General features: G+C 44.6%; 1 protein-coding gene across 1 annotated transcript in view; it reads left to right on the plus strand.

Moving 5' to 3' along the window:
• Nucleotides 1-207: 207 nt before the first annotated feature.
• Nucleotides 208-19346, plus strand: part of NEURL1 (neuralized E3 ubiquitin protein ligase 1) — a 79421-nt gene continuing 60282 nt past the window's right edge. The window contains exon 1 of the mRNA XM_055345831.1: nucleotides 208-372. Coding sequence (XP_055201806.1) covers nucleotides 288-372 — 85 coding nt within the window. The 5' untranslated portion in view covers nucleotides 208-287. The remainder of the gene's footprint in view (nucleotides 373-19346) is intronic.

The raw sequence follows: 19346 nt of genomic DNA on the forward strand, positions 1-19346 counted from the left end.
CCCAGGGGCCAGCGGGCAGCCCCCGCGCCCGCGCCCGCGCCCGCCGCGGGGAACGGCAGGCAGGTAGCCGGCGAGCGCGAGGACCCCCGCGGCGGGCAGGCCCGGCCCAGGACGGCGCGGCCCCGAGAGAGGGAGGAGAGCGGCGCCCGCCCGCCCCCGGCCGCAGCCCCGGCAGGGCCCTCCCCCGGCGGCGCGCGCCCGCGCGCACACACCCGCGCGCCGAGTCTCCGCTCCTGCCCAGCCTCGCCTGCCCCCCGCGAGTGCCGAAGCCCTCGGGGCCGGATGCCATGGGTAACAACTTCTCCAGTATCCCCTCTCTGCCCCGAGGAAACCCGAGCCGGGCGCCACGGGGCCACCCCCAAACCCTCAAAGGTAAGGCAGGCTCCGCCGGGCCGGGCGCCGCGGGAGGACTGGGGCGCAGGTGCAGGGGCAGGGAGAGGTGCAGAGGTGTAGTTGGGGAGGACAGGCGGGGGCCACCTGTTGTGCGTATTTGGGGACTCGAGGTGCGCATCTGGCCCTGGAGGTGGGCTGGGGGTGGGGGGCTGCTGGTGGGGGTGTGGAAAACCGGGAGGATGGCGTTGCGTGGGGTCTGCGCAGGTTTCCTTGCCAGCACTAGGAACGTCACTGGAGTTAACTCAGGCCGTGATGCTAGGCTAGCGCGCAGGGGTTGGGAAGGGCATTTGCCCAGTGGGTAGGCGAGTGTGGCAGGTTGCTCAGGACGGCCAGCTGTGCTTCTCGAGGGACGCATCACAGTCCCGATTTTTCATCTGCCCCGCGGCTGGCTGGAAAGGTCAGGCTGGAGGCACTAGTTGCATTTCCAATTGGAGGGTCTTAAAGATCTAGGACTGACTTACAGCAGCCTGGAAGAAGAGGCCAAGGCTGATGGACTCTGGAGTCCTCTGCAGCTGTTGACTTTTTGCACCCACTGACTCAGCTTGGTTTCGGGTTCCTCCAAAGGCCAGATGTCCAGTCGGAACCTTAGAAAGGAAAGGGTGGGAGTCTTGAAACAGAGAAACATTTATTAGGAATGTCTTTGCTGTCCAAATCCCCAGACCCACCCAGCCCCCCCAGGGAGGCCCAAGGCCCAGTCCTCAGCCCTGCGGCTTCCAGCGCTGTCTCTGACCTTTGCAAGACACGACTGGGTCCTCCCAGGTCCTCAGACCCCACAGATTCCCTGCGGGAAGCTGCTTTTCTATCGGCCTCAGAACCAGCTAGCACTAGTCCTGGGCATTCGAATGGCTAAGAGCCAGAAAGGGAAGCCCTCCGTCTTCCACAAAGAACCACCCACTTCTTTAGCCCCTTGGGTTGTGAGAAGGATAATAGTAATACCCCTTGGCAAAGCGTCGTTTGCCCCAACTGTCATGAACACCTGTTCATGTGAGCTAGGAAACTACTCTGGGTAGTCAAAGCTAATCATACCCATTTTACAGTTGAGGAGGACCGATGCTTGTTTTAGGTTCCCGAAGCCAGTGAGAAGCAGAGCTCGGCTGCAGAGCTACATCCTCTGACTTGGAGTTTGTCATCAATCTTGCTGGACAGCTAACCTTCCAGATTGGGGGACAGGACAAGACGCGGGACCATTGTTCTGTGTACTAACTCCAAACCTTCCAGAACTTCCGCTCTCCCTTGGTTTGGGAAAGTCAGTGGGTTTGTTGTCTTTCTGGAAATTACTATGGTGGAACATGTCAGTCCTTTTAACGTAACATATTCATCAGCCTTGTGATTCTCCCTGCAGGCACTGATCCTAGCAAAATGGAGATCCAGGCAAATACTTATGCATCAGGTTAGGATGTTCACGGCAGTGTTATTTATACTAGGAAAACAACCTAAATGCCCTGTAATCATGGCATATTTTCTTGGTGGAGTATTATACAATCTTTAAAATTGTATTTTTGTCTTTTTTCTTTTTAAAAAGATTTTTCTTATTTATTCATGGAAGACAGACAGAGGGAGAGAGAGAGAAGCAAACAGAGAGACACGGGTAGAGGGAGAAGCAGGCTCCCTGCAAGGAGCCTGATGTGGGACTCGTGGGTCTCCAGGATCACACCCTGAGCTGAAGGCAGCGCTAAACCGCTGAGCCACCCAGGCTGCCCTAAAATTGTATTTTTGAAGAATATTTGATGACTTGGGAATACGCTCACTGCAGCATAATGACATTTGAAAAAAGTAGAGTACAAAGTTATATAGACTGTGAGATCTCAGTTTTGTTTAAAAAAATATGAATGTAAAAAAAAAAAAAATCCAAGCCCTGGAAAGAAAGTTTCCAAAGGGTAACAGTGGTTTTCCTCGGAGCCATGGGTAACGGGTATCATGTAAGATTTTCTTTTCTTTTTTATACTTTTTTCAAGAATTTCTACAATAACCAAGTATTATTTTTTATCATCCCAAATAAACTGTAAGTCTTAGTGTGTATAAAGACTATTTCTGAGCATTGGGAACAGATTCCTAATGATGGAGGAACCTGTGGACATTCTGTCCTTTAATGTCCTTCCTCACAAGTGAGAAGAATGAAAGGAAGGGAGAGTGATTTGCCCAGTTAGTGCATCAGATGGCAGAGTTGGGTTGAATCCTTCAAGGGTAGGGTAGCTGGACCAGTGGGTTGACTTGAAATTTAATTGTTCACATACTGCCCAGTGAAGGCCAGCTTGCTCCGTCCTTGACCCTAGGGAAGCCCAGAGAAGGCTTTGGTAATTTCACCCTTTTTTAATCTAAAGTGTGGGATTATGGGATGTGAGGTCTCCATGGCTGGAGTCTTTGTCAAGGGAGGGAAGGGGCAGGAGAGGGTCTGGGATCCACCTACCTACCTGTTCTCACCCCAACTTCCTCCCCCGTCTCACTCCCCAGCTATGTCACCTGGGAAGCCACCCTGTGCTGCCTCTCTGGTTTACAGGAATCAGTTCTTCTATGGGACTCAGTGGTGGTGAAACTCCCCACCCCCCTACGTCTCTCCCCCTCTACCCATCTCCCTTCAGGCTTGATTTACCAGAATCCACTCTCTTCTCCCTTCCCACACACCTGCTGGAAGTGGCCATGAGAATTTTGATTCTGCTACTTCCAAGCCTGAGATGAAAGATTAGAGCATGCCCATGATGGCCACCTATGGGTACCCTCTGTCCTTTGTCCGTGGTCCACTGATCCTGACTTTTCCCCACCCTAAAAAAGCCATCAGATTTATTCTGTGATTGTTTTAGTGTCCATTCCAAACTGTATCGGCATTGACCTAGTAGTCTTCTCTGATATATGAGTGGTCATCCAGAATTCTGTTTCAGTTGTATTGGTGTTGACCTCAATACTGATTCTAAGCCTGTCCATCCAGACTTGTGTTCAGATTGCTTCTGTACTCACCCTGAACCCTGTCTAATTCATATCAGTGCCTATCTGGAAATTTCCTGGGGGTGGGGAACTCTCGATTTTTTCTCTCCTTCTATAATTGCAACCTCTATTGACTTCTCACCATTTTAATTAAAACAACTGGAAGAGGTCTGGCATAATAGGGACCATGGGACACATTGGAGATCTAAGATTGGTCTGGCTATCAGGCTGACATGAAATGAGGCTCATCCATCACCTGTCAGTTCGTAGACTTTGGTGTTCTCCCTGGAGACACACTGACTTCACTTCACTGCTGGCGATTCCCCCTGAGGTCTGAACAGTGTTGGTCTAGGAGTATCCAGGGGAGGATCCAAGGCATAGCTCTGGGCTTAGGACCAACAGACAGTTACGAGGAGTTGCTATGTGCTTGGCCTAGAGGTGAAGGCTGCTGACATCTCTGTATATTCAAAGGCTGAAGATCTCTTTGAAAAGGCGAGGCAGATTTGAGCTGGACATGGATGGAACTGCAGAAATTGGGTATATGGCAAGGGGTGGGTGAAGCAGGAGTGCTAGGGTCTGGGGAAGAAGGTAGGGGAAGGGACATACAGCAAAGCCCTGTATGGGAAGCAATGACTGCGTATATATTCTCAGTGATGGGTACAGGATAACTGGGGCAAGGGGCTTATGCTTCGTGGAGTCAAAGGCAGAGAATAAAGATTTTCCTCCTTTTCAAGCTCTTTCTGAGTGCCTGCCTGCTTGAGGCTAAGTGTTGAGGGTAAGGTAACTAGGAAAACCTTTGGACGGGGCTATCCAGCCCCAGTGGTCACCCATGGGGATTGGATGGGCCCCCTCCCATCTATTTAAAATTGCGGTGAAATTTACATGAAACCCACCATTTTAACATTTTATTTCCTTATTTATTATTTTGTTTATTTCAGAGAGAGAGGGAGAGGGAGGGGGAAGAGGCAGAGAGGAGAGAGACTCTTCAAGCAGACTCCCCTCTGAGAATGGAGCCTGACACAGAACTCAATCCATGACCCATTGAGATCATGACCTTAGCCAAAGCCAAGAGTCAGACACTTAACCGACTGAGCCACTCAGGTGCCCCCATTTTAACATGTTAAAGTGTACAATTCAATGACATTTAGTACATTCACAATGTTGTGCAGCCATCACCCCTATCTAGTTCCAGAACATTTTCATCACCTCAAAAGGAAAGTCTGTACCCAGTAAGCCGTCACTCCCCATTACTCCCTCCCCTGAATCCTTGATTAAGAATGCTGCTCAGAAACACTAACCTGGGAAGTGGTGGACTGGGATTTCTACCCAGAATGCCAAAACCCATGAGAAAATCGGTCTTGGGGGAATTTTTGCATATTGGGGCTTTCTCTTCCCTGACCTGCTGGGATGGCTTGTACTTACTTCCAAGAAATGTACATTGAGGGTCAGGCATTGGCTCTAAATCACAGTGGCCAAGATGGAGGCAAGAACAAGATGGAGGAAAGGGAGGATGCAAGGGGGCAGGAGCTGGGCACTGCCTGGGGGATGCCAGGGATGCTCTGTCTTGGTGTGCCAGATGCCTGGGCCTATTTGCTGTTGGTCTGTGACTCTCCCAAGGGCTAGAGGCTTAGGGGCTGCTTCTCACTGAACTGGTTGCTTTGGCAACCCTGGGCAGGATGCAAGTGGTCTCCTTGGTAACGCCTGGGAAACCTGCCTATGGGGATGGAGGGAAGTGGACTGGCCAGTGGTCAGGCAGGGTGGCACAGGCAGAGCTGGGCTACGCTACCCAGATCAAAGGCCTTTGAGGAGGGTCAAGCTTATAGAATAGGCTGCGCTGCCTGTTGGCCATTCTCCAGCAAGCCAGAGTCCAGAGGCCCAGGGGAACTGGGGGCCTGCCTGGCGACACCAAAGGCACTAATGGGCCAGGCCAGGAAGTGGGAGGAGATGGGGGTGAGAGTGGGAAGCGAGGAGAATATAGCTTCTGGATGACAGATCCAGCCACAGGGTTTATTAAAAGATGCTTATCAGAGGTCATTACCCAGATCCTGCTGCTTTGGGAAATGAGCAGGTGCTGACGCCTGTGGGGGGCCGGGTGGAGAGAAAAGAAGGTCTAGGAGAGGAGGAGAAGGAAATAGACAGAGTCACTGGCAGGCAGGTGGGAGGCCTTGGCTTTCTTTCTGCTCTAGCTGCATTTGGGGGGTAGGTGGGGCTCTGCGCTGGGCTCTGCAACCAAAGTTCTCCTCGGGTGAGATTTGGGGTTCCAGGAATGCTTTGATGGGAAGGGCTCATTCTGTTGTTCAACAAATACATACTAAGCGTCAACAATGGGCCACTCTCATAGGCATGAGGATACAGTGGTATACAAAATAGATGACGGTTTGCTGCCATGAAGCTTCCCCTCCAGTGGAGAGGCAGATGAGAAGAAAAATGACAAAGGAACAAAAATGAATCAGAATATGATAAGTATTAACATGCTATGTGCTGGAGCCTGTGCAAGCTCTTTATACCTATTATCTCATTTAATTAAAAATATTTATTTTAAAGAGAGATAGAGAGCTTGAGTGGGCAAAGAGGCAGAGGGAGAGGGAGAGAGAATCCCAAGCAGACTCTGTGCTGAGCACGGAGCCTGATGAGGGGCTCAGTCCCACAACCCTGAGATCATGACCTGAGCCAAAATCAAGAGTTGGATGCTTACCCGACTGAGCTACCCAGGCGCCCCTGATCTCATGTAATTTTTAAACAACTTTGTGAAGTAAGTATGATTATTAACCCCATCAATGGATGGATAAACTGAAGCATAGAGGTTAAGTAACTTGCTCAAGCTCAAATGGCTGACATGAGGTGGAGCTGGGATTCTGGCCAAAATCTTTCTGAGTTTGGAACTACTGCTCTCTCTTTCTCTTTTTAATCCAGACATACTTAGGAGACATTGTGGGTTTTGTTGCAGATCTCTGCAATAAAGTGATTAAAATAAAGTGAGTCAAATGAATTTTCTGGTTTCCTAGTACATATAAAAGTCATGTTTACACTATACTGTAGTTTATTAAGTCTGCAGTAGCATCCTGTCTAAAAAGCAGAGTACATACGTTAATTAAAAATACTTTATTGCTAAAAAATGAAAAATAAAAATTGTAAAAAATACTTTATTGCTAACCGTCATCTGAGCTTTCAGTGAGTTGTGTTCTTGCTGGTGGAAGGTCTTGCCTCAGTGTTAATGGCTGCTGATTGATCAGGGTGGTGGCTGCTGAAGGTTGGGAGGGTGGCTGTGTTTTTTCTTCCTTCTTTTCCTTCCTTCCCTTCCTTCCCTTCCTTCCCTCCCTTCCCTCCCTTCCCTCCCTTCCCTCCCTCCCTCCCTCCCTCCCTCCCTCCCTCCCTCCTCCTTCCTTCCTTCCTTCCTTCCTTCCTTCCTTCCTTCCTTCCTTCCTAGATTTTATTTGCGAGAGAGAGAGTGTGTAGGGGGAGGGCAGAGGGAGAGAATTTTCAAGCAGACTCCTTGCTGAGCGCAGAGCCCAACACAGGGCTCTATCCCACGACCCATGAGATCATGATCTGAAACCAAGAGTCAGATGCTTAACCACACAGGTGCCCGTGGCAGTTTCTTAAAATAAGACAACAATGGGGCGCCGGGGTGGTTCAGTCGATTAAGCATCTGCCTTTGGCTCAAGTTGTGATCCCAGGGTCCTGAGATCAAGTCCTGCATCAGGCTCCCTGCTCTGTGGGGAGTCTGCTTCTTCCTTTGTCTCTGTCTCTCTCTCTCTCTCTCATGAATATATAAATAAAATCTTAAAAAAATAAAACAACAACGAACTTTGCTGCATCAGGGATGCCTGGGTGGCTCAGGAGTTTAGTGCCTGCCTTCGGCTCTGGGCATGATTCCAGAGTCCCGGGATCAAGTCCCACATTGAACTCCCTGCATGGGGCTTGCTCCTGCCTCTGCCTGTGTCTGCCTTTCTCTGTGTGTCTCTCATAAAATAAGAGATTTCATGATTTCAAGATTTATTTTGAATAAATAAAATCTTTAAAAAAGTTTGCTGCATCAATTGACTTTTCCTTTCTCAAGTGGTTTCTTTCTTTCTTTCTTTCTTTCTTTCTTTCTTTCTTTCTAAGATTTTATTTATTTATTCGGAGAGAGAGAGAGAGAGAGAGAGAGAGAGAGAGAGACACACACACAGGAAGAGGAAGAAGCAGGCCCACACGGGAAGCCCTGCATGGGACTTGATCCCAGGTCTCCAGGATCACACCCCTGGCTGCAGGCGGTGCTAAATCGCTGCACCACCAGGGCTGCCCCTCTAGTGGTTTCTATGTAGCATGTGGTGCTAACTCGATAGCATTTTACCCACAAGAGAACTTTTATTCAAAATTGGAGTCAGTCCTCTCAAACCCTGCTGCTGCTTTAGCCACGAAGTTTATATAATATTCTAAATCCTTTGTTGTCCTTTCAACAATCTTCATAGCATCTCAAGAAAAATACTTGAAAAAGAAAAGAAAAAGAAACCCACTTTGCTCATCCATAAGAAGCAGCTCCTCATCGGTTAAAGTTTTATCACGAGATTGCAGCAATTCAGCCCCATCTTCAGGCTTGACTTCTAATTCTAGTTCTCTTGCTATTTCCACCCCATCTGCAGTTACGTCTTCCACCAAAGTCTTGAACTTCTCAAAGGCATCCATGAGGGTTGGCATCAACTTGTTTCAAACTCCTGTTAATGCTGACATTTTGCTCTCTTTCCATGAATCACAAATGTTCTTAATGGCATCTAGAATGGTGAATCCTTTCCAGAAGGTTTTCAATTGACTTTGCCCAGACCCATCAGAGGAATCACTATCCATAGCAGCTATAGCCTTATGAAATGCATTTCTTAAATAATAAGACTTGAAAGTCAAAATGACTCTTGATCCATGGGCTGCAGAATGGAAATTGTGTTAGCAGGCATGAAAACAACATTAATCTCATTGTCCATCTTCATCAGAGTTCTTTGGTGACCAGGTGCATTGTCAGTAAGCAGTAATATTTTGAAAGGAATCTTTTTTTCTGAGCAGTAGTTCTCAACAGTGGACTTAAACTATTAAGTAAACCATGTGGTAAACAGATGTGCTGTCATCTAGGCTTTGTTCCATTTATAGCACACAGGCAGAATATGATTTAGTATAATTCTCAAGGGCCCTAGGATTTTCAGAACGGTCAATGAGCATTGACTTCAACGTAAAGTCTCTCATTGTATCAGTCCTTAATAAGAGAGTCAGCCTGTCCTTTGGAGCTTTGAAACCAGGCGCTGACTTCTCCTCTCTAGCTATGAAAGTCCTAGACGGCATCTTCTCTAGTAGAAGGCTGTTTCATCTATATTGAAAATCCGTTGATGAGTGTAGCCACCTTTGGGAATGATCTTAGCTGGATCTTCTGGATGAGTTACTGCAGCTCCTACAGCAGCACTTGCTGCTTCATTTCACACATTTATGCTGTGGCCACGGCTTCTTTCCTCAACCCTCATGAACCACCCTCTGCTAGCTTCAAGCTTTACTCCTCCAGTTTCTTCACCTCCCTGAACCTCCACAGAACTGAAGAGTCAAGGCCTTGTTCTGGATGAGGCTTTGGCTTAAGAAGATGTTGTGGTTGTTCAGACCACCAAAACTTTCTCCATATCAGCAATCAAGTGGTTTTGCTTTCATGTCATTTGTGTGTCCACAGTGGTAGCACTTCTAATTTCCTTCAAGACCTTTTCTTTTTTCTTTTAAGATTTTATTTATTCATGAGAGACTGAGAGAGGCAGAGACATGGGCAGAGGGAGAAGCAGGCTCCCTGTGGTGAGCCTGACGTGGAACTCGATCCCAGAACCCCTGGATCACACCCTGGGCTGAAGGCAGGCACTCAACCGCTGAGCTACCTAGGTGCCCCTCAAGACCTTTTCTTCTGCACTCACAACTTGGCTAACTGTTTGGCACAAGAGGCCTCGCTTTCCCTATCTCCCACCTTCCTCACTAAGCTTAATCACTGCTAGCTTTTGATTTAAAGTGAGAGATGTGAGACTCTTCCTTGCACTTGAACATTTAGAGGCCACTGCAGGATTATCAGTTGGCCTAACTTCCATATTGTGGTCAGTGGAACAGTTAGAACACACACAACATTTATTGGTTAAGTTTGCTGTCTTATATAGGCATGGTTTGTGGTACCCCAAAACAATAACTGATCATAGATCACCTATGATCAGTTATATTTGATCATAGATCATAGATCATATATAGATCATAGATCATAGATAATAATAGTGTAAAAGTTTGAAATACTGTGTGACAGTATCAAAATGTGACACAAACACAAAGTGAGCAAATACTATCAGAAAATGGTACCAGTAGACTTGCTTGATGCAGGTTGTCACAAATCTTCAATTTGTGAAAGAAACTCAGTATCTGCAAAGTGTAATGAAATAAAGCACCATAAAACAAGGTATACCTGTAACCTCTTTATTTAGAATGGTTTTAGATTTACTTATTTTAAATTTAGACTTATTGCAAAATAGTATGGAGTTTCCAGATACCCCTGTCCAGTTTCCCCATTATTTTTACTTTTTTTAAAAAAAGATTTTATTTATTTTTGATAGCACAAGCAGGTGGAAGGGGGAGCAGAAGAGGGAGAAGCAGGCTCTCTACTGAGCAGGGAGCCCAGTGTGGGGCTCAATTTCAGGACCGTGAGATCATGACCTGAGCTGAAGACAGAGGCTTAACCGACTGAGCCACCCAGGCGTGCCCAGTTTCCCCATTATTAACATCTTAGTATGGGAAATTTGTGACAAATAATGCACCAATATCAATACATTTTTAATAACTAATGTCTATACTTTATTCAGATTTCCTTAGTTTTCCCAATATTCTTTTTCTGTACCAGGATCCCATCCAGAATATCACATTATCTTTTTAGGAACCATTTTATATATTTAGTTGTCATGTTTTCTTAGGCTTCTCTTGGTTTTAACAATTCCTCAGGCTTTCTTTGTTTTTGGTGACCTTGACAGTTTTGAGGATTACTGGTTAAGTGTCTTTTAGACTGCCCCTCTCTTGGGATTTCTCTGATGTTCTTCTCATGATTAGATTGCTGTATAGATTTTAGAGAGGGAAACCATAGAGGTGAAGTGCCATTTTTCATCACATATCAACAATGCACGCAATCAACATGATTTATCATGGGTGATGTTGACCTTGATCGCTTGGCTGAGGTGCTGCTTGTCTGATTTCTTCATCGTGAAGCTAAAGTTATACTTTTCGCCCCTTTCGATATTGCACTCTTTAGAAAAAAAGTCCCTACGCACAGCCCTCACTTAAGGATGGGAATTATGCTCTACTTCCCTGAGTCCTGGGCACTACTTTAACTACTCTGTCAACCATTTCTTTAGTTACCCAGTCAGTTGGATCAGTTACTTTTGGATAAGGGCGGTGAAAAAAAAAAAAGACTATGGACTATCCTGGGGGAACTTGACCTGGTCCTGGGGGTCTGGGAAGGTTTCTCTAGGGAAGCGATCTGAGGATGAGTAGGACTTGGCTTTATGTTCCTAGAGGGTTGCATCCTTGACCCCTGCCTGTTCAATGCCACTGGCCACCTTAAATGTCATTGTGCCATTAAAGAAAAAAAAAGCTCTCCCAAGGTTTTCTTTTTTCTTTTCTTTTAATTCCAATATAGTCAACATACAGTGTTGCATTAGCTTCAGGTGTACAATATAATGATTCAACAATTCTCTAATTACTCAGTGCTTATCAAGATAAGTGTATGCTTAATCTCCTTCACCTATTCTACTCACCACTCCACCTACCTCCCCTCTGGTAACCATCTGTTTGTTCTCCAAAGTTAAGATCTCCCACATTTTTAAAAGCATCCCAAAGGGGGCAGTACCACCCCAAACGGAGAGCATGGAGCTGGATGTGGAGAGCAACATGGAGAGTGTTCCTGGCAGGGGGCCTAGTGCAAGCCCCTGGGCTTGAGGACAGAGTTTAGAGTTGGCTCCTGCCAAATGTGGGGGCCGGGGGAGGGGGGGATGATCCCAGGCAGATGTTATCCTGATCCTCTGGGCCAAGGAACTTTCAGCAGAAAATCATTAAAATCATTGCCTTGCCTCTCTTCCATGGTCACAGAGGCTGTCTATGCAGTGCTGGAGCAGGAGGAGGAGAGACGGCCTTTCCTGGAATGAAGGAAGAGGGCAAAGAAAGTATATCTGCTGGCTTATCTATGTGGCCTTCTTTGCCTCCATTGCCCCAGAATGCCATCTTGGCTGCCCCAGAGGTTGGGGAGGGGACAAGGAAAAAGGAGGATATTGCCAAGAGGGGGTGTTGTTCTTTTTTTTTTTTAATTTATTTATTCATGAGTGACACAGAGAAGGAGGCAGAGACATAGAGTGAGAAGCAGGCTCCCTGCAGGGGATCATGACCTGATCCAAAGGTGGATGCTCAACCACTGAGCCACCCAGATGCCCCAATAGGTGTTGTCTTATCATAAGGGTGTTGGCCATTCCATATGCTCCTGGCATTCGCCTTTGTCTTTCCCCTGTGGCTCACCATATTGTCTACTCAGCATCCACTGAGAGGCAGATCTGCCCCCAGGGGATGGCCAGTCTAGAGTGTGTCCATCCGCATGGGGGTATCCATCCAGGTGCCTCTGAGAGTGAGGGGAGGAGGCCCTCTGCCTTGATCAGAGTAAGTAAAACTGCAAGGATGCGCCAGCTTATTTACTTCATGTGTTGGTGCCCTCTTGGTGCTGGACATGGCTCTGGGTAGGAAGCACTGAGCCGTCCGTGAACACTGGGCATTGTGTCTGCCCTTGAGGCACTCCCAGCCCAGCCTTATTTAGTTTAGATACCTGTCCATATTGATAGAAAGGTCCTGGAGCCCTTTTTCTCTTCCATGTCTGCTTTCTTTTCCTTTCCTTTTCTTTCCTTGATCTTCCCAGCAAATGTTCCTTTGAACACATTCTCCCAGAGAAGGGAAAACTGGCAGGTGGTCAGGTGTATGTGTTGTGGGGCTGGTGGAAGGGCTGGTGGCCCCTGACTTTGAACATCAGAACCCAATATATTGTAGAGACCATTTTGTTCCCATCACCTTTCTCAGCCCCAGTCTGGTGTTCTCAGTCCCAGGGAGGGGAAGTGACTTGGCCTAGGTCATACAGGAGAACTGGACCAGATGGTATTGTGGTCTTATGGCTCTGACCTTGTTGGATGATAATGCTCTCCAGAGTCTGCAGAAGTCAACCCCAGAGGGACAGCTGAAGGGGATGAGTACTTGTCCCAGCTGTGCTGTGTGTTGTCCATAGGGGAGCTATTAAAGGGCTTTAAATGGAACAGTAACAGAATCACTTAAATGTCTTAGAAAATTCTGGGGCAGGAGAGGACCAGGGGGCAGGAGGCTGCAACAGACGAACAGGGGAGGAGACAGGTGCGGCTTCTGCCAGCGTGGGGCAGTGAGCAGTGAGGCAAATAGAATGATTTCAGTTTGAAGATTTGCAGGTGGTGAGAGAGATGTAGAGGAGCTGCTTGTGCGGTCACATCTCTGGGGAGATTCTGACTTCTAGGGCAGTCAGTGAAGCACCCAGGTGGCCTGGCTTGGAAAGGCTTGGATGCACGGGGAGGGTGGGCCTCTTGGGAGGTGAGGGTTGTGTGTGCCTGTGTGTGGGTGTTCTTGAGTGCTGCGTCCCACCCAAGCTTTGAGGTCTTAGAGCTGGGAGGAGAGACAGGTGAGTGGGCATGGCTGGCCCTGGGTTCTTAATTCCATCTCTACCATCTGGAAAACCATCAATAATTAATATTCCTTCTGCCTGTCACAGGTGGCTCCCGGGTGGGCAGAGGCAGGGCGCTGGCACCTGTGATGTGATGTGTATCTGGCTTCTGCTGGCCCCCGAGCCAGGGGCCTTCAGTCCTGATCTAGCCAGGCTTTCTCAGGTGGCTCCTTGCTCCCAGCATACACACATAAACCATGGAAGGTGGCCATAAATCAGCCGGGACAGGCCAAGGCTGCTCTGGTTTTCCCAGAGCTGAGATCAAAGCCCTAGACCCTCACCCTGGGGCTCAGTACTTATTAAATTATTAAACTGTCAGGGGAAAGCAGGAGGGACTGGGTGGATGGCCATATAGTAAAACAGAATGAGGAAGAATGGGCTGAGAAATGAAGCAGCAGGTGGTACAGATCTCTCTTCAAGACAGAGATTTCATTTCCTCTGGATATATCCCCAGAGGTGGGAATCATTTAGTAGTTCTACTTTTAATTTTTTGAGGAACCTCATATGGTTTACTAAAAAAACTGCTGTACCAGTTTACATTCTCACCAACAGTGTACAGGAGTTCTCTTTTTTTTCACATCCTTATCAATATTTGTTATCTGTCTTTTTGATAAGAAACATCCTAACAGGTGTAGGGTGTATTTTATCGTGACTTTAATTTGTATTTCCCTGATGTTTAGTGATGTACCTTTTCATGTCCTGTTGGCCATTTGTATGTCTTCTTTGGAAAAATGTCTCGTCAGGTCCTTTGCCCATTTTTAAATTGAGTTACTATTATTATTTTCTTGCTTTTGAGTTGTAAGAGTTCATTATATATTTTGGAGGTTAACCCCTTATCAGAAATATGGTTTGCAAATATTTCCTCCCTTTCCTTAGGTTGCCTTTTTATTTTGATTGTTTCCTTTGCTGTGCAGAAACTTTTTTGTTTGATATGATCTCACTTGTTTATCTTTTCTTTGGTTGCATGTGTTTTTGAGATCCTACCCAAAAATCATTGTCAAGACCAATGTCAAGCTTTTCCCTATGTTTTCTTCCAGGGGTTTATAGGTTCAAGGTCTTATGTTTTAAGTCTTTAATCCATTTTATGTTGATTTTTGTATATGATGTGAAATAAAGGTCCAGTTTAATCCTTTTGTTTATGGGCACTCAGTTTTCCCAAGACCATTTATCCTTCCCCATTGTATATTCTTGGCATCTTTGTTGATAATTAGTTAACCATATATGCATAAATTTATTTATGCATTATTTTATTCTATTGATCTCTGTATGTCTTTATGCCAATACCATACTGTTTTGATTACTATAGCTTTGTAATATACTTTGAAATCAGGAAGCATGATGCCTCTAGCTTTGCTCTTCTTGTTCATGATTTAGCTATTCACCATCTTTTGTGGCTCTGTACAAATGTTGAGATTGTATTTTCCATTTTTATGAAAGATGCCATTGGAATTTTGATAGGGCTTGCATTGAATCTGTAGGTATCTTTGTGTAGTGTGGACATTTTAGCAATATTAATTATTAGAATCCATAAATATGGGATATCTTTGTGCTTATTTGTATCTTCTTCAATTTCTTTCATCAGTGTTTTATATTTTTTGGTATTTTTGGTATATGGAATCTTTCACCTCCTTGGTCAAATTTATCCCTAAGTATTTTATACTTTTTGATGTCATGGTAAATATTTTTTGGATAGTTTGTTGTAAGTGTATAGAAACACAGTGAACTTTTGTATGCTGATTTTACATCCTGCAACTTTACTGAATTTATCAATCTAACAGTCTTTTGGTGTCTTGAGATTTTTAAATGTATAAGATCATCTCATCTGCAAATAGAGACAGTTTTACTTCTTCCTTTCTTATTTGGAAAAACCAAATATTATTTCTTTTTCTTGCCTAAGTGCCCTGGCTAGGACTTCTGGCAGTTTACATTTTTGTTGTTGTTGTTGTTGTTTTAAACTGGGCTCCATACCCAAGCTCAAGCCCATTGTGGGGTTTGAACTCATGACCCTGAGCTCAAGATTTGAGCTGAGATCAATCACAAGTCGGATGTTCAACTGACTGAGCCACCCAGGTGCCCCTCTGGCATTGTTTAAATACAAGTGACAGGAGTGGGCACCCTTATCTTGTTCCTGATCTTAAAGGAAAAGCTTTCAGCTCTTTACCATTGAATATGAGGTTAGCTATGAACTTGTCATATATGGCCTTTATTATGTTGAGGTACATCTCGTATTGAGTGTTTATTGAGTGTTTATGATGAAAATATGTTGATTTTGTCAGATGCGTTTTATGGATCTGTTGAGATGCTTATATGATTTCTTATCTTTTATTTTGTTAATATGGTATAAGGTATTTATTGATTTGTATATGTTATACCATTCTTGCATCCCAGAAATAAATTCCATGTGATCATGGTGAATGATACTTTCAGTGTGCTGTTGAATTCAATTTGCTAATATTCTTTTGAATGTATTTGCATTTGTGTTCATTGGGGATATTGGCCTGTAGTTTTCTTTTCTTGTAGCATTCTTATCTAGACTTGGTATTAGGGTAATGCTGGCCTCATAAAATGACTTTGGAATGGTTCTTTCCTCTTCATTTTTTGGAGGGAGTTTGAGAAGGATTGGTATTAATTCTTGTGTAAATGTTTGATAGAATTCACCAGTGAAGCCATCTGGTTCTGGACTTTTCTTTGCTGGGAGATTTAAGAATACTTTACCCAGCAAAGCTGTCCATCAGAATTGACTAAGCAATGCAAATGTACTCATACAAAACAAAACAAAACAAAACAAAACAAAACAAAACAAAACAAAACCTAAAGTAGTTTAAAACCTGCCTTATAGGAAATGCTAAAGGAGTTCTTCAAGCTGAAAAGAAAGGACACTAACTAGTATCATAAAAACATATGAGAGTATGAAATTCCCTGGTAAATGTAAATGTATAGTCAGATTCAGATACTCTAATATTCTAATAGTGGTGTATAAATCACAACTATAGAATAAAGGTTAAAAGACAAAAGAATTTTAAAAAGTTGTAATTTCAGGCAGCCTGGGTGGCTCAGAGGTTTAGCGCCTACCTTCAGCCCAGGGTGTGATCCTTAGAGACCCGGGATCGAGTCCCAAGTCGGGCTCCCTGCAGGGAGCCTGCTTCTCCCTCTGCCTGTATCTCTGCCTCTCTCTCTCTCTCTCTCTCTCTGTGTCTCTCATGAATAAATAAATAAAATTTTTAAAAAAGTTGTAATTTCAATCATTAGTGGATTACAACATAAAAAGTTGTAAATTGTGATATCAAAAACAAAATGAGGGATCCCTGGGTGGCGCAGCGGTTTGGCGCCTGCCTTTGGCCCAGGGCGCGATCCTGGAGACCTGGGATCGAATCCCACGTCGGGCTCCCGGTGCATGGAGCCTGCTTCTCCCTCTGCCTCTGTCTCTGCCTCTCTCTCTCTCTCTGTGACTATCATAAATAAATAAATTTAAAAAAAAAAAAAAAAAAAAAAAAAAAAAAAAAAAAACAAAATGATTGGGAGGCAGTAAAAATGAGCTTTTATATGTGAACACAGTTGAGTCGCTTTCAGCTTAATATAGACTGTGATAAAATGTTGGCTTGTTTTTAGAGAGCTAGAGCATGTGCTTGTGCACAAGCAAGGGAGGGGCAGAGGAAGAGGGAGAGAATCCCAAGCAGACTCTACCCACAATGCGGAGCCTGATGTAGAGCTTGATCTCAAGACCCTGAGATCATGATCTGAGCAGAAATCAGATGCTTAACTGACTGAGCCACTCAGGCGCCCCTAGAGAAAAGAATGAAAACATACCACTATAGAAAATCATCAAATTACAAAGGAAGACAAATAGAAAGGAGCAAAGGATCTACAAAATACCCAGAAAACAACAAACAAAATGGCAGTAGTAAGTCTTTATCTGTCAATAATTACTTAAATATAAATTCTCCAATCAAAAGACATAGAATGATTGAATAGATAGAAAAACCCATAGTAGTTGTTCAAAACCCAATGAACTACCCAACTATTTAGTTTCAAGGATACCCCTAAGCTGAAAGTGAAGGGATGGCAAAAGATATTCCAGGCAAATGGAAACGAAAGTAAGAAGGGGTAGTTGTACTTATATAAGACAAAGTAGACTTTAAGTAAAAGACTGTAGTAAGAGACAAGGTCATTATATAATGATAAAGGGACCAATTCATCAAGAGAAACTAACTATAGTGAATATATATGTACCTAAAATCAGAGCCCGTAAGTATATAAAGCAAATATTAACAGGTCTAAAAGGAGAAATAGACAGCAATCCCATAATAATAGGGGACTTCAGTTCTCCCCTTTCAACAATAGGTAGATCATTCAGACAGAAAATCAGTAAGGAAACATTGGATTTGAACTACGCTTTAGACCAAATGGACCTAACAGACTTATACAGAACATTCCATCAAACAGCCACAAAATAAACATTCTTCTCAAGTGCACACAGAACACTCTTTAGGATAGATCGTATGTTAGCCACAAAACAAGTCTTAACATATTGAAGAAGATTTAAATACTCTCAAGTATCTTTTCCAACCTCAATGGTATGAAACTAGAAATCAATTATAGGAGGAAATTGGAAAGTTTACAAATATTTGTAGATTGAACAACATAGTCCTGAACAACCAATTGGTTAAAGAAGAAATCCAAAGGGAAATTAAAAAAATCTCTTGAGACAAAAATGGAAACAGAACATACCAAAACTTACAGGATGCAGCAAAAGCACTTCTAAGAGGGTACTTTATAATGATAAGTGCTTACATTAAGAAAAAAGAAAGATCTCAAATAAACAACCTAATTTTACACCTCAAGGAATTAGAAAAAAAAGAACAAACTAAAGCAAAAGTTAGTAGAAGGAAGAAAATAACAAAGATAAGAGTAGAAATAAGTGAATGATAGTAGCAAAGACCAACAAAAGTTTTTTTTTTTTTTTTTTTTTTTTAAGATTTTTAGGGCAGCCTGGGTGGCTCAGCAGTTTAGCGCCACCTTCAGCCCAGGGCCTGATCCTGGGGTCCCGGGATTGAGTCCCACGTCAGGCTCCCTGCATGGAGCCTGCTTCTCCCTCTGCCTGTGCCTCTGCCTCTCTCTCTCTCTCTGTCTCTGTCTCTGTCTCTCATGAATGAATAAATAAAATCTTTATTTATTTTTTAAAGATTTAAAATTTTATTATTTATTCATTCATGAGAGACAGAGACAGAGACAGAGAGAAAGAGGCAGAGACACAGGCAGAGGGAGAAGCAGGCTCCATACAGGGAGCCCAATGTGGGACTCCAGGATCACGCTCTGGGCCGAAGGCAGATGCTAAACCACTGAGCCACCCAAGGATCCCCCTAAAAGTTGGCTTTTTGAAAAGATAAAGTTAACAAGCCTTTAGCTAGACTAAGAAAAAAAAGAGATAAGACTCAAACACCACAGAAACACAAAGTATCATAGGAAACTACTGTGAACAATAATGTGTCAACCAGTTGGACAATCTAGAAGACATGGATAAATTCGTGGAAACGTACAACCTACTAAGACTGAATCATGAAGAAACAGAAAATCTAAACAGACCAATAATGAGTAAGAAAATCTCTTTTCATGGCAGGGATAGCCTAGCTAGGCCTGAGAGATACAGAGGGGGTTTTCCATCTCCTGGGCTGGCCTGGTAAATCCTTTGGAGTTGAGGAAACCAGCCAGACACCCAGACCCTGGTGTGGAGCCAAGGACATGGAGGGAGAGGTGGAATGAGGCTGTGAGTGACCAGAATGCCACTCACATGGAAGTTTCTGCACCAGAGTGCAGCCCTCCTAGAAACTGGGGCTCTGGTTACATGAGATTCTTCTGATTCCTTCACTGTAAAATGAGAAGGAAACTGTTTGAGGGAGTTTGGGTTTTCTCGTCTGGTCCCCAAGTTGAGTGTGTTAGAGAAACAAAATATAAGAAGAACCTACATCAGTTGTTGAGAAGAGAGTTTCCCAAGATTCAGGGCTTGTTCTGAAATGGGGGTTTATTAGTGCTAAGGTTGAGATCCTAGGGCACAAAGCTCGATTTGGGGTGAAGGTGCCATTTCTGTAGGCCAGATTCTGGCTTGGTATTGAGGTGCCTGTTTTGGGGGTCTGATTTCCTGTTGGGGTGAGAGTTCCATTCCTGGAGGGGAGTTTTTACTTCAGGATCCTGGATTCATGATTGCAGTTGAGCTTTGAGTCTTGGGGCCAAGCATTCCCTTTGGTGCTTGATATTCTAGGATTGGGGTAAGGTTCTCTTCTTGGGCTTG

This window comes from Nyctereutes procyonoides, unplaced genomic scaffold (genome assembly GCF_905146905.1).
Source record: "Nyctereutes procyonoides isolate TBG_1078 unplaced genomic scaffold, NYPRO_anot_genome, whole genome shotgun sequence".
Taxonomy (NCBI): Eukaryota; Metazoa; Chordata; class Mammalia; order Carnivora; family Canidae; genus Nyctereutes; species Nyctereutes procyonoides.